General features: G+C 38.8%; 1 protein-coding gene across 33 annotated transcripts in view; it reads left to right on the top strand.

Annotated features, from left to right (window-relative positions):
* The window catches only part of SORBS1 (sorbin and SH3 domain containing 1), a 121,530-nt gene that overhangs the window by 77,469 nt on the left and 29,777 nt on the right, over window positions 1-14,284 (top strand). For 18 of the 33 annotated variants that reach the window (XM_042779499.1, XM_042779502.1, XM_042779500.1 and 15 more), the window contains 9 exons: window positions 467-530; window positions 1,662-1,736; window positions 2,060-2,122; window positions 5,837-5,884; window positions 6,000-6,123; window positions 8,076-8,190; window positions 11,338-11,421; window positions 13,574-13,588; window positions 14,093-14,158. In XM_042779499.1, coding sequence (XP_042635433.1) covers window positions 467-530; window positions 1,662-1,736; window positions 2,060-2,122; window positions 5,837-5,884; window positions 6,000-6,123; window positions 8,076-8,190; window positions 11,338-11,421; window positions 13,574-13,588; window positions 14,093-14,158 — 654 coding nt within the window. The remainder of the gene's footprint in view (window positions 1-466; window positions 531-1,661; window positions 1,737-2,059; window positions 2,123-5,836; window positions 5,885-5,999; window positions 6,124-8,075; window positions 8,191-11,337; window positions 11,422-13,573; window positions 13,589-14,092; window positions 14,159-14,284) is intronic. The other 15 variants (XM_042779497.1, XM_042779507.1, XM_042779486.1 and 12 more) reach the window with 8 other exon arrangements.

Here is a 14,284-nt window from a genome sequence, read left to right as displayed (position 1 = left end):
TTAGAGGCAGATACCTCTTTTAAATGTGATTGTATGCATTCGGTGTTCGCGGGAAATTATGACAAGAATTGTTAATCTGTTCTTACAACTAGTTTCTGGAATGACTTAAGCACTCAGTGTTTCTAACTGTCCACTGAATACTTAGGAAATTGATATGTTTGACTAAAACAGGCAAACTGTTTAATTTTAGATGTCAAACCTGATTAATATACAAAACGTTTCATACAATCTGTACTTCTAGAGAGGTTACAACCTGCTACTGCAAAGCTTTTACATTATTACTTCCTTGAGTGAAACATCATTTGAGATGATGTATCTGAGTGAAATAATTCATATTTCAGAATATTAATATCGTACAGCTTTCACACAGTATAAGTTTTTTTCATTGCTGGAAGGTTTGTAATAACTTTGAAAGGCTGGAAAAGTCACTGTTAATTATTTCTATGTATATTTATTTTTCCAATAGAATACAGACAGATCGAAGGACTGGTACAAGACGATGTTCAAACAGATCCACAAGCTAAATAGAGGTACTGTAGCACAGAGGGTTTTTATTTACTTTAAAAGACCACCTTGATGACATTTTGTTTCACTCATATAAAGAATTGCACTGGATGTTAAATAAAAGCATTTTTTGTTAATTAGTGTTTACTCTGCACCACAGAACTCAACCAATGTATTTGAAATCTTTGGAATCAAAGGTAGGAGAACAGTGAAGTCCAAAGAAATGTCAGAGTTGTTCTGAAAGGTGAACTGCAGTGCCCTCATGAAATCAACTATATTATTTGAGACAAGAAAAGCTGATAATAATTCCATACGAACAGAAAATAGATCCCTGAACTCCAGTGTTACCAGCTATCCCAATCCACACACTTTTATAATACAGTAGGTTATCTCTGAAACTCCTCTGCGCATAAGAGAAAACTTTTTATACTGTTAAGCTTTAGTACCTGTGCAACAAAACATGATTTGAAGTTCACTGAAACCAGTGGAAAGGTTTCCATTAATTTTTGGTGAGTTCAGAACCTGATCTCTGCTTTTTCAAAACCCTAATACTTCTGCTTTGAAAACCTAGATTTGTGATGAGCACTTACAAACATCATAGTGGTGAACTGTCAGGGGATTCCCACCTTGGGGCACTTCTATGCCTGACTGCTGATACATTCACATTTTTCTTCTGTGTGGGAAATGGCTGCAGTAGCACTTGCAACCCTCTGAGCAGCCTGACACACAGGCAAGCGCAGCTCAGATCTGTGCTTCTGTAACAAAATGTAGAGCATGCAAAACTGGAGCTGTATTTGCTGCTGCAGGTGCTGTCCTCATGAGCTTTACGCATAAATAAATGCTCTGCTGTAGTGGATGGAATGAGGAGGAGTTGAACTATTTCCTAATCCTACTGCTCCTAACAGAGGTTCTTCAGCTCAGCTAAAGCCCATGCTCAGATGGAGGAGAATGAGTTCTGTCCCCTTGGCTTCCAGGATCTCTCACAAGGCCCAGACATACAAGGCAGCAGTGAACAAAGAGGCATTCTAGAATGTGACATGCTAAAACATCAGTGTGAGAGGGACTGTAGTCAGCTTGAATGGATTCTTGGCTCGCCCTTCTTCCCCTTAAAATCTGTCCTTTCTGTTCTTTTTTACAAATCATGTTCCTCTCCTTAGACAATCCTGAAGAAAACCCTTATTGCCCTACCTACACATTTCCTGAACTTCCTGAAATCCAGCAAAAAACTGAAGGTACCAGAAGTTTAGTCAGAGTATCTGTTGTCTTGTGCTTTGAGTTAACTGTACTATAGTGCCCTAATATTAACTAGATTCAGGTTCTAGTTTTCTGTTACACTGCCTGGAAATTCAGTTATGCCCAGCATACCTTCTTGTGTGATGCATAAAATAACTAAATCTTTTCTAATCCAATAATCTTTTTTTAAAGTATGATACCATTTACCCTAGTGTTATTAAAGTAGGGAATAAAATCATATGGTGATAGAAGTTGGGGGATGAAGCACAACCTCCACTTCATTGTGGATAGTCTCAAAATCCACTGCTTTTCTCTGCTGCAGAAGACAATCCTTATTCTCCTACATACCAGTTTCCTGCGTCTACTCCTAGTCCTATCTCTGAAGGTAATAATAAAGGTCCATATCTATTTTTTCTGCACAAATGCTGCCTTATCAATTTATTTTCTTCCTGGAATTGTTTCTAGTTGCTGAGCTTTATGCTGCCTCATAATGATTTGCTGCACTCTAAGCATTGCCTTGACTGTATGATGCCTTTTTGGCTTTGCAGTGCTCCTCTGGCTTTGTAACTAGTATTTGACTAATGCTGCAAACTTGGGGTTTGCTTGGTTCTATGCACTTATCAGTTGTGTGTGCAGTGATTATTTAACATGTCTAGATTGCTGACTTTACGTGTAAAGGTGGGTTTAACTGAGATTTCTTCCCCTCCCCTTTCAAATGAATACATTTCCTTAATTGTTTCCTTCTGTTTTTTAACATTAACATAGTATTAGGGCCGGATCCAGAATGTCACTGAAGCATATTAGTAAAAAGGCTGCTTGCTTCAGTGGGTTTTGGATCAGTCCCTTTTATAGTCTTTTAAAATAAAAATAACTTGGTAACATACGTTCAGGGCTGGTCTTAGGTGCACTTGGCATATCTAGGCAAGGGCAGAGTTTGGTCTCATCAGCACACCTTGCAACTTGAAATAACACTGTCTTTACCTTATCTCTTCATGTGCTCAGCAGATTCCTTTAGACTTCATATTCCAATCAGAATACTTTGCAGTCATATTTTGGAGATGGTGAAACAGCGTCTGATGCAGTGATAATTGTGTGACTGTGCAAAATATTTGTATATGAGAAACACTGGAATCTGCTGCACACATTGGGTGTACAGACATTTCCTGATTGGGAAGTTCTTGGTGACAGCCTTGTTGACTTGGTGCTTTGGTGACACTTTAGATCCTGCAATCTAGGAACTTGCCTACTTAGCCTGTGCCTCAAACCAACCCTGGTGAGACTATTAATTAACCATTTTATTCAATGTTTCTATTAAAAATCTGGTGGATTTTGTGTAAGAAGAAAGCATGCAATATGATCTGAGATGCTCAAAGGCAACGAAATATAAGGAGCATTTAATTGTTAAAAGGAATGTGGATGAAGTGTCATATAGGTATCTAAGATACTTGATAATTTCTTAGTGAAATATATTAGGTGAAGAACCCTGTCTTGCCAGTCATAGTGCAGGGTAAGTTATTTTCTCTTGGCAGAATGGTATGTGGGTGTGGGTGAGAGAGAAACAATTTCAGTAATTAATGGGTAAAAGAGTTTTACAAGGAATATTTCCTTTTTCATAATGAGGTTTGAAAATCCATTTTACTCATCTAGACTAAAATAGTTTGCAAATCCTATGATGAAAATATATTAAAGAGTGTGTTCTCCCATAAATGTCTCCTATGCATTTAGAAATGTGCATATAAAGTGATTTGCTGGTTTATATAGTCAAAATTTTATTGGTCTAAACACTAGTTTTTATTCTCAATATATTGGGAAATATTTCTCTAATATTTGCTTGGATTCTTTCTTGATAAGAAATACAAAATATTTGGTTATGTAGATGAGTTGCAGGGGTTGGAGTACATGTTTCATGTTTAGAAAACACTTCGAAGATCCATAATCAGTGGCAGTGTTTATACAGAGATGGGTTGGAGCCTCACTTTCATACAATTAATGTCAGAATGGATTGATGCGTAAGATATCTTAGAAACATCAAGATCTGGGCTCCCTTCAAAAATATATTCAGCATTTCTAAAAGCATACCAAGTATGTCCAATCCGTGAAATGGAATCCAACCTTGCAGATTCCCTACCATCTAGAGGGAAACAGCCTCTCTTCTTTAAAGGAATCAGATTTTGAAGTTACAAACTTGTGATAACTTGCTTTGTGAAGAAGAGTTGCATGGATAGAAGGCAGTTTTGAGAAACAGATGTTTTAATACTCCATTCTAATTAGTTCTTCAACATTGTCAAATCACTCCAGGTTTCTATTTCAGTGTTTCTTGTGTAAAAAGGAAAGAAATGTACACCCTCTTCTTTCTAAGATACTCAGAGACAAAACATACCTTTCTCCTCATTATTGTAGATACTAGAATTTAAGAAATTGGAAAATAGCTATTATCTGAAGTACTTTTTTATTGTATGGTTTTCTTGTTTGAATTATGAACTATAATGAATATTGATAGGTTGGGGTTTTCTTTCAAGTAAATAAAATTATATTTAATTGATTACCAGCACTAAAACATATTATTAGAGGTGAATAGCTGTGAAGGTAGTTTTAGACATTTGCTTATCTGTATTTGTAGGGACTCCTGAGAGTTTTGTGATTTACCAAGTATTTTTCTGAGTAAACCAAATTTGTGTTTAAGAATACAAGTAATTTTTGTCAACAGTTCAGTGTAATATAAATATTTCATTTTCTTCATTAAGGTTTAAAACTTGGGAATTGGCTTTCTTAACCTGAAGGTTATGATAAGCATACTAAGACTCAATAACCATCTTTTTGGAACTTTAACCTTCTAATTCATTCACCAAGAGAACTAAAGCAGATAGGCTAAAAGTTTAGATTACCCTGAGCCTTCCTGAAAGGCTTAATGAAGGCTTGAGTGCAACTTCAGGTCAGCTGTGTTAGCCATATTGGTTTTTTCCAGCAGATGAGATTGGCTGTAGCATCTGATCAATGTCCTTCTTGACAGAAAATTTGATAATTGTTTCAATATGTTGACTGTCATCACTAAATTCACATAACACTATTTTTAAAATGTTTTTTTAATCTAGTTTATTCTAACTTCATCTTCTTTGTTTTTATGTCTTTTTCTCTGCGACATTTAGTGGTTTCTTTGCAGAGGTATTAGTAGTACTTCAGCTCACAATTCTCTTGCAGTCACAGTATCACAGAATATCCTAAATTGAAAGGAACCCACAGGGATCGTCAAAGTCCAACTCCTGGTCCTGGACAGGACACCCCTAAGAGTCACACCCTGTGCCTGAGAGCATTGTCCAAACACTTTTTGTGCTCTATCAGGCTGGTGCTGTGACCACTGCCCTGGGGAGCTGTTCCAGTGCCCAAACACCCTGTGGGTGAAGAATATCTTTTCTTATATCCAACCTAAATCTGTCCTGACAATTTCAGGCCACTCCCTCAGTCCTGTCCCTGTCACCCCAGAGCAGAGATCAGTGCCTGCCCCTCCTCTCCCCCTCTCAGGAAGCTGTACCTGCAGTGAGGTCTGCCCTCAGTCTCCTCTGCTCCAGGCTGAACACACCCAGTGATCTCAGCCACTCCTCATTTGGCTTCACCTCAAGGCTCTTCAGCATCTTCATTGCCCTCCTTTGAATGCTCTCTAATAACTAAATACAAAAATTGTATGTGATTGTCAGCAGGACTCCTCAGCTGTAATATTGTGTCCAGCACCTAATGAATTATTTTAACCATGTATTATGTCTTTTGGATCCTCTGTTTATCTCTCAGCTTTTCATAAAGTAGATCTATAACCCTTGCTGTAGAGGAGCTTTATGATAAAAAGGGATTTTTCTTTAAAGTACTTTGAGAGCCAGGAAAAAGGTATTAGTGTAAGTACTATATTAATATTTATATCTAATCTAGGAATTATTTTCAAATGCAATTTGAACCTCATTGGAATTTTATTTTTTAGGATCCTGTCCCTGTGGTAAGTGATGGGCATATCACTCAAATTATGGTGAATGCATTAGTAGAAGTTAAAGGGTCTCTGGTTCTTCTTCTCTGTGGCTTTTCAACTCACTTGCAAAATGCTTTTGTCTTTCAGATGAAGATTCTGATTCATGCTCTCCTCGTTATTCCTATTCTGAAGACAGTAAGTAATTCACATTTCTTGTTTAATCTGTCAAACAGAAAGGGCATGTAAAGCATGTATTTATTTGCCTCCTATCCAGGTCCACCAGTATTCCTATATGTGATTTATCCTACAGGCAGAACCCAAGTTCCCCGCTCCAAGAGTGAGATGGACAATATTGATTCTGAGAAGGTTGTGAAGAGGTCTGCCACTCTGCCACTGCCAAACCGTACCTCATCGCTGAAATCAAGCCCAGAGAGGTGACCACAACTAAGTTCTGTATAGATCAGTTCTGGAAGAATATCTGATAGCTGTCAGTGGAAAGGGGATAAAAGTGGAAACCTTAGGTTCATAAGTCCAGTTAAACACTTTTGGAAGTTGGGTATGTAGTTTTTACCCTGAGTATTTTACTAGGCAGCAATGGACTCCATTGTCACAGCCCAGTCCCCCATTCTGTCTTTTTTTATCAGGCATCACACAGAGTCTCCTGCCTGGGTGAAGAGTTGGGTGTCATGCTTGTATAGTGCCTACCACATAGGCACAGTGCAAACTCTTGGCTCAGTGTGACACTGTAAAGGCACCTCAGAATACAAGCAAGTAGTGATAATTGTGAAGAAACAAAATCTGGATTTATGTTGAGTCTTGGTAAAAGCTTATATTTTCCATTTCTGAGCAGTCTTACCCATATGAACTTTCTTGCAAGTCAACAGTGTCATTTCTGGTCTTTAGGATGACTTCCCTTCTGGTTTTTTGCTTTGTTTATTACCATATGTTTTAAACCTCTTTGTAGCACTTCATTTATCAAATTAAGGGAAAGCAGAATGAGTGAAGAATATTTTACGTCGTGCTGAATATTCCCAACTCTTGAACTGTTCCTCCCTCCTTTACTACCTTCTACATGCTGTTAGTGTTTTTTCACTTGTTGCCTCAAATGAGCAAAGCTGTAATTTGACATTGCTGCTTTAGTGAGTATCTCAGGTCACTGGATCAGGAGATGAAGGTTACTGATAGAAAGTGTCTTCCTTATGCAGGAATTGAAGGCATAGCGTATTTTCCCTCTGAGAAAACTCTTGCAAGTGAAAGGATTACCATAATTAATGCTTCCTATTATCTAGTGGTGAACCAGTGCTTCACCAGAATTTTCTCTGTGGTTGGAGTCTTAAGCAAGTTAGTCTGGACAGGAAATATCATCCTTGTTGGAATTTGTACATTGTTGGTATGCCAATCATTTTGGCTGTCATCTTGCCTTACTTTAGAAAGAAAAAAATTGTATTGGTTGTCTCTGTCTCTCCTCAGCCAGTGGAGAGCTTTTAGGCAGCTCAGTGGCTTGTTTCTGTCCTAATCAGATCAGAAGGGTAAGGGGGAGAAAACCTGGAGCAGCAGTTTTGGCTAGATGCCTCACTTTTATTTGGTGAATTCTGGGTGAGATTAATCCACATACATATTGCCCATCAAAGACAACGTTCCAAGAGCAAAATCAGAATTAGTTTATCGTATTAAAAGGACTGACTTCTCAGCTTTTTAAAGAGCATTTGTCATTCTACATTAGGTGTTTGATTATATAAATTTTCAGACCAGCAGGACCTTGCAGGATATGGACCCTGAATGCTTGTGACTGTTGTTGTTTGAACTGTGTTGGTATAGGCACTGCACAAGGTTATCGTGGTTTGGATAGTCAGTGGACTGTTCTTAGCCATATTAAAATGCAGAGCACCCTGAGATAATTAATTAAAGTCTCTAGAAAAAACTTCTTGGAATCCAGAGTGCTCTCAGAATCCAAAGCAGTGGTAGTCAGGTAATCAGTGATGTGACTAAAAGGCAAAAGTTCAGCAAAGGGAATTTAATCTGAGTTCTGCTCAAAGCTTGGACATGTTTATATTTGTGCACTTAGTTGAAACCCATCAAGCCCATTAAGCTGTTTCCAATGGGGAAAGATTTAAAAGTCTGGAAGTTTACTGAAAGTTCTTGGAGTAACCCCCCTCTGCTCCCATTGTTTCTGTAGCTGAGCTGTATCCAACTCTGCCTGGAATAGATAAACAAATGCATGTCGGGAGCCCTATCTGACCAGTTCCACTTGTAGTAGTCTTCTTTCCTAGGTTAAAAAAGTACCCTGATTAAATCATAATTAATGGAATAAAGCATCTGTCAAAATGGAGTGATTACCTCCACAGAAACCACAGTATTTTGAGTTAATTGATCTTTCTTTCCCCAGGACTGACTGGGAGCCTCCAGACAAGAAGGTGGACACCAGAAAATACCGTGCAGAACCCAGGAGCATTTATGACTATCAGCCAGGGAAGTCCTCTGTTCTGAACAACGAAAAGATGGTAATGTTTGATTTATCCTAGTTTGTGGCTTTATCCTGCAATTATGAAATACTCTCTTAATGCTTGTGTGGTTCTACTTGGATGGGATTCCTTATGCCTATATTGCAGTGCTCGTGTGATGTTTTTTGAAAACTGTTCTGCATAACTTCCTAACATTTTTGTTCTCTCTAAAGCAAGATCCAGGTGGATTGAGAGGCCTCTTTCCTTTTGGACGTGTTGTTTTCCATGTTAAGTATGGATCACTAACCCTAGTTTTTAATCCATGTTTGACACTGTGACCTGTACAGCAGCTGTTTTGCCAGCTGTACTTTTTCTAGGGCACAGCATTAGCTGATGCAGGAGGGTTGAGGGCATTATGCAACAGAGAAGGCAGATTCAGTTTCTACGTTCCTCTGATGCTTTAAACACTTAAATAGTTTTTAGAGTGCCTCTAGCGTGCCTCAATGGATGCTTCTGAGGTGCATTAGGATATGGCCATCTTCCCTGGGGTGCTTTTTTCCTCTGCTGGATCTCACCACTTCTGTGGCGGTGACAGGACTTAATGTGAGCTCTCCAACTGTGGTAGAATGTAACCTGGCATATTAAGTGAGCTGTTATCAATTTCAGTCTGAATTAGTAAGCAGTGCTGTAAATTATGACAGGTAGGTACAAACAAAAGTCTCTTTCTTCAGCCTTGACAAGGGACAGGCAGAGAGATGATGCTAACCTCGTCAGCCAGTCTTGTATAAATCACCACTGAAGATGTCCTTCCATAGTGCAAGTGTGACACTGTAACTGCTAGGAAGTACTGGATGATGTTAGTAGTGTAAAAAGATAGCACATAAAGATATAATTGTTCTATAAAGGCATTAATTTCAAGGATTCAATTTGAAGTGCTAATTGCATGCATTTCCAAATGTAAACTGGTCTTTGTACCTTAACAGTTCAGACATTGATCCATGCATGGAGTAGATAAGGGAATGCTCCTGAAAAACCTGCCAAGAATTTTACACAAGAGTGGATAGCAATTTAAATCAATAGAAATGTAAGGATCAAGTCTGATGTGGGACCTGATGCCTCTCCTTAGTATTTCGGTGGGTTTTCTTTTTTCCTTCAAGTGTAATCAAGGTCCACCACTTTTTGAAGATTCTGCAACCAACTTCTTTTCACACCCGTGTCCCTTCATTGTCTTCAACAAAGTTGTTCCTGATGGGAGTGTGATCCTAGTGCCTATTGCAATGGGCAGTGGATGACTCCCTCTTGATACCACTGGGTGTTGGCTCAGCCCATTAGAGAAGTGCCAGTGAGGAGTGGTTTGAACGTGGTATGACACCTCCATTCCTGCAGTCCGTCCTGGAGCCAGATTTCTGCTGACCTAACATCAATTTTGTCTCACGGTAAACAGACAAGATTAAAACTTGTGGCAAAAGGCCAGCTTCATCTGTATACTTAAGCATTTGCAAAAGGTCTGTCATCACCAGTGGCACTGTTTACATGTTCAAACTTCATCAGGTACTGAACTGAACTGTGGAATCAGAGTCTAAAATCCACAAGCAGAACCACCATCAAAATTGAAAAAAAATGTACATACAGAGCTCATCAAAACCAAGATGAAACTGATAGCTGTGTTGCTTCCAATGTTTTTTTACGAGCTTTAATTTGAAGCTATAGACCAGAGAAGAAGGAAGGCCTTGGGATAGTAGCTTCACCATCTCCATCAGTCTCGTTAATTATAACAGTGCTATAGTGGTTAGTGACTGGATCTTTCTGGGAGGTGCAGGAGATTTGTGAATATCTCTTGGTAATCACACTCACAGCTGTGACTATCAGAATCCCAACCCAAAACCATTTCAGAGCAATAAATAGCCTCCTGTTGACATCAGAGGGCTTTGTTTTAATGTAAATGCAGTTATATGAGATGAGTGCTTTTAGTTGGAGTGCAGTAAATAAAAAATACATGTATTGATTCCTTTGTGCCTTTAAGAAATAGCCAAATCATTTTCCAGGCCATCAGGCCTTGAACATGATATAACTGTTTATCTTGCATTGCCTCTCATTCAGCATTAATCCTGAGGTCTTTTGGTAGAGCTTTTTTTTTTTTTGGAATGCTAATGGCTATGGCAGAATCGGGGACATCCAAGTCCAGCACTGTTGTCAACTGCCTTAGTAACCCCATCATAAAATGATTTCCATGAGGCTACTGTGCATCTGTGTGGCTCCTTCTTCCTTTGATGGAGCACTTGGGATCATACTGGCACAGCAGACATAATGTGTTCATATTTTTAATGCAGTGAGATCCACTCTATCTAAAACTGGGTATACTGAAATGCAAGAATTAGGGAGATATCTTTTGTGGAGTAGTACCTCAGAAGCTTTAACAATGGCCCTTTTATGCTCTTACCTCACCAACAGTGTTTTCAAACAGCTACAACTATTTCAATTTTTTCATTTCATTAAGGCAGATGGTCTGAATGAAAGGGAATTTACTTTTCAGCTGTACTGTTTTCTGTCCTGTCTGATTTTCCTTCATTGTAGTTTTGTCTGATACTCTAACATTTATTTGTGAAGAAACATGTAATATTGTCACTCTGTCCATTCTTTCAGAGATCTTTGAAGATGCACTCTCTCTGACATGTGTTTCGTATGATTTAGAAAACCACCTTCCACTCTGTTTGCAGTGTGTAGAACAGGGTTTCTCACATGTTCATGTGCTGTTAAAGATGCAGTATTTGATTCAGGCCTTGCTGAGTCTTTTTTTTAACCAAATGAAGATTAAAAAGGAATATAAAGTACATGCAGCTTTGGAATTGATAAAAGTCTGACAGGAGTACTGTGGGACTGCTTGACTCTCAGCTCTTCCATTGAGTCTCCCTGTGACTCTGAGCAAGCTGCAAAACCTGTCCCTCTCTGTGTGGGTCTCCACACTTTGTAAAATGCAATTCATTGATATTCATGTTGCTCACAGCGATGCTATTTGGCTTAACTGATGTTTGAAAAGCAAACATGGCCTTTATGAGAAACATGCTATAGAAATTCCAAATTATAAGGCTAAGTATCATTTTCGAATGGAAGCCATGGGATCTGCATCTCTAACAGTCCCTTTCTGTGTATTCTTTGCATAATGTTATCCTTCTCTTTCTTCCATTCCCCTATCACCAATTCCTTTAGACTCGGGATATAAGCCCAGAAGAGATAGATTTAAAGAATGAACCTTGGTATAAATTCTTTTCGGAATTGGAGTTTGGGAAACCGGTAAGTTTGATAGTTGCAATGACGAATGAAGTCAACCTGCCTTTTTTTTAATTTTTTTTTTTTTTATGATTGTCACATCTCTTTCCTAGGCCCTAAATCTGAAACAGCTGCCTTACTCATTTAAAGATGTGATTGTACATAATGTCATCCTGGTACTAACATAAAGCAGCTGTTCTGTGGCCACTTTTAATGTTTTGAAGCCCTTTACAAACATTCCCCACCTTCCAGCACTATGTATCAACAAGGTAATATGTTTTACACACCATAGTTCAAACTGCAGCTCTCATTCTTAAAAGTCCTTATTCAAAGCCCTTATTCTTCTTCTGCCTAACAAGATCTAGGATGTCTGATAGGTGGCTTTAAGTCAAGGAGAATTATTTATTCCTGTCCCTGGCTTGTAAACTGTAGGTCAGTAATTTCCAGCTCTCCACAAACAGATCATGACCTTGTTTCCTGCTTATTTCCTTATGCATGTAGCTGTCCATTGCATAAAATGGAAGACATTAGCCTGTGTTGAATAGCCCTTGCCCTTCCCTAAGACCAAAGGAGTCTGAGAACAGTGTTCTTTTTTTTCAAATGGAGCTGTGTTGCTATGTGTGGAGAGAAAAAAAAAAAAAAAAAAAGCCCTGATTTCCCCTCTGGTAAAAAATGAACTAAAGCTTAATTATTCAAGAGAACAAAGAACATTTAGATGGAGGGAACACGTGGCTACTGGGAAAAAATGTGACTTTAAAGCATTTTATGGCCTGGTTCTTGCTGATTAAACTACTAACTAAGTTATTAAATACTATTTAATAAGCTGCTTTTACTACACCAGAGGGTCAGTATCAGCCTCTCACATGTATTCAGACATAGCGGTAGTTTGTCATTTCTACTTTCTCCTTGAGGTCAGTAGTCAGATGCCCATGCACACAGTTTTTGAGTGCTGTTGAGATTCCATGTGTGTATAACAGAAGTATGTTTTAAGGTTCAGTACTGTCTTCAAAGGCAACTGCAGATGGACACTAGAGAGCATGTTTCCTTTACATCTAGTCTTTGTTCTGGCAGAAGTGGCAAAGTTTCTTTGCACAGAATGCACTTACCCTGGAGTTGTGTCCTCAGTCTGATCACATCATAAAAATAGCGTAAGTTTTGCCGAAAAGCAAGGATGTACAATAGTTGAGTAGTCCAGTATTTCGTAGAAAACTGTGTTTTATAGCTATGGCTCTTCCATCCTATGCTCAAGAAGTTTCAGCAGTGTTTGAGATGAGACCTTCTAATGTTTAGGCAGTAAAAGTAATAAATCTCACCTCACCGAGGCTTGTAAGTGTTGTCAATATAAGGATTTAACTCCTCACAACTTGTCATGGTTTAAGGTTTCTACGGTGAGAAGAAACCTGTTTGTCTTTGCTGCCATGTAATTAATAGCCATCTGCTTTTGCAATGAGTGAAGGTTTGTCATCTCTGTGGTCCTTTGAGTTAGTGTGAGTTAATGGAAAATGTGTTAAAGAAAGAAGAGCATTTATGCCCTTTTTCCTTTCTACATGTAGGGGTATACCTGTTCTTTGGAAGTGTGGCTTTGTGCTTTTAATCATGCAGCCTTATTCCAGAAGAGGGTATCTCAGGGCAATCTGTCTCGTGTTCAGCAGACCATCTGTTCTGGTGACAAGTTCCCCACCTTGCTCAGGGCACTTTTGTTAAGTGCTACTCTCTTATAAGGCTTGCCTGGAACTTGCTTCAGTTACAAGACCATGCAGCCATGCTCCCCAAGAGCTGTGCCAGCACCTGAATGTGCAACTCCATATATAGGATGTCAGTGTCAGGCACCTGAATTCAAAATGCCATCTCTGAATTTATAGCTGGCAAAGCCTTTTCTGAGCTTCATTGCCATGGCCCAAAGAACATGGTTTTTGTAGCTTTGCTCACTCCAGTCGTGGGAGTCTATTACTCTGAATAATCCTGCCTGATACGTACACGTTCATCCAAACAGGAAAAAAGTCCATTTTGAAATTGGCACTTTCAGCTGGAGGATGAATTTTAAATAACTAGTTCCCAAATTTTCTTGTGTCCCACTCTGTCCACCAAAAATCCCCACAAACAAACCGCCAAACCAGTGAAATAAAAAATAACTCTGCATTCTCATTGCCCCACAATGCCACCCCGGGAAAATCAGCCATTTGTTCACATGGTATGTATTCATACGCTGGTGGAAGTGAGAAAGATTTTCCCTTTTTCTTTATCAAAGGCCCTTGGTTTACCCTTTTTTTTTTGTAAAAGAAGAATGAGCAAAACAAATGCTTTTTATGACTGTGTGGTTTTCCCTCCCATTTTGTTTTGTTTTTTTGTTAAGAATGCTTTAACCAACAGCTGTGGGCACCCTCTAGAGAGTCCAAAATCCCTTAGAGCACCTTGCAAAAAAATTTCCAAAAACATTACTGGAAACAGCCCCTTGCACACTGCATGTATGTTCCCTTTTGCCCCCTATGATTTCTTGATATTTATGCTATAGCAGATTTATCCCTCTTTCTCTCTCTCTTTCTCTGTTGTGGTTTGTTGTTATTTTATAATTTCTTTTCAGTGTTGATGCAAATTCCCTATTGTATTACCCCTCTGTTCTAATCCAATTTCCATATTCTCTGTGATGTCTTTCCTTATCTTCATTTCCTCATTTCCTTCCTCTGCTTTCCATCAGCCTCCAAAAAAGATTTGGGATTATACTCCTGGAGATTGCTCTATCCTTACTAGAGAGGATAGAAAGGTAATTGTGTCTCACGTACGTTGCACTACAGCATCTAGCGCGTATATATATGTGTGTATGTGGTTTTCTTTTTTTTTTTTCCTTGTAGCATTGCTTGGGTTTTGTGTGCTTGTGAGTGATTTTTTT

The sequence above is a fragment of the Catharus ustulatus genome, chromosome 8 (genome assembly GCF_009819885.2).
Source record: "Catharus ustulatus isolate bCatUst1 chromosome 8, bCatUst1.pri.v2, whole genome shotgun sequence".
Taxonomy (NCBI): domain Eukaryota; kingdom Metazoa; phylum Chordata; class Aves; order Passeriformes; family Turdidae; genus Catharus; species Catharus ustulatus.
Note: the sequence above shows the minus strand (reverse complement) of the source record. Positions and strands in the feature narration are given on the sequence as shown.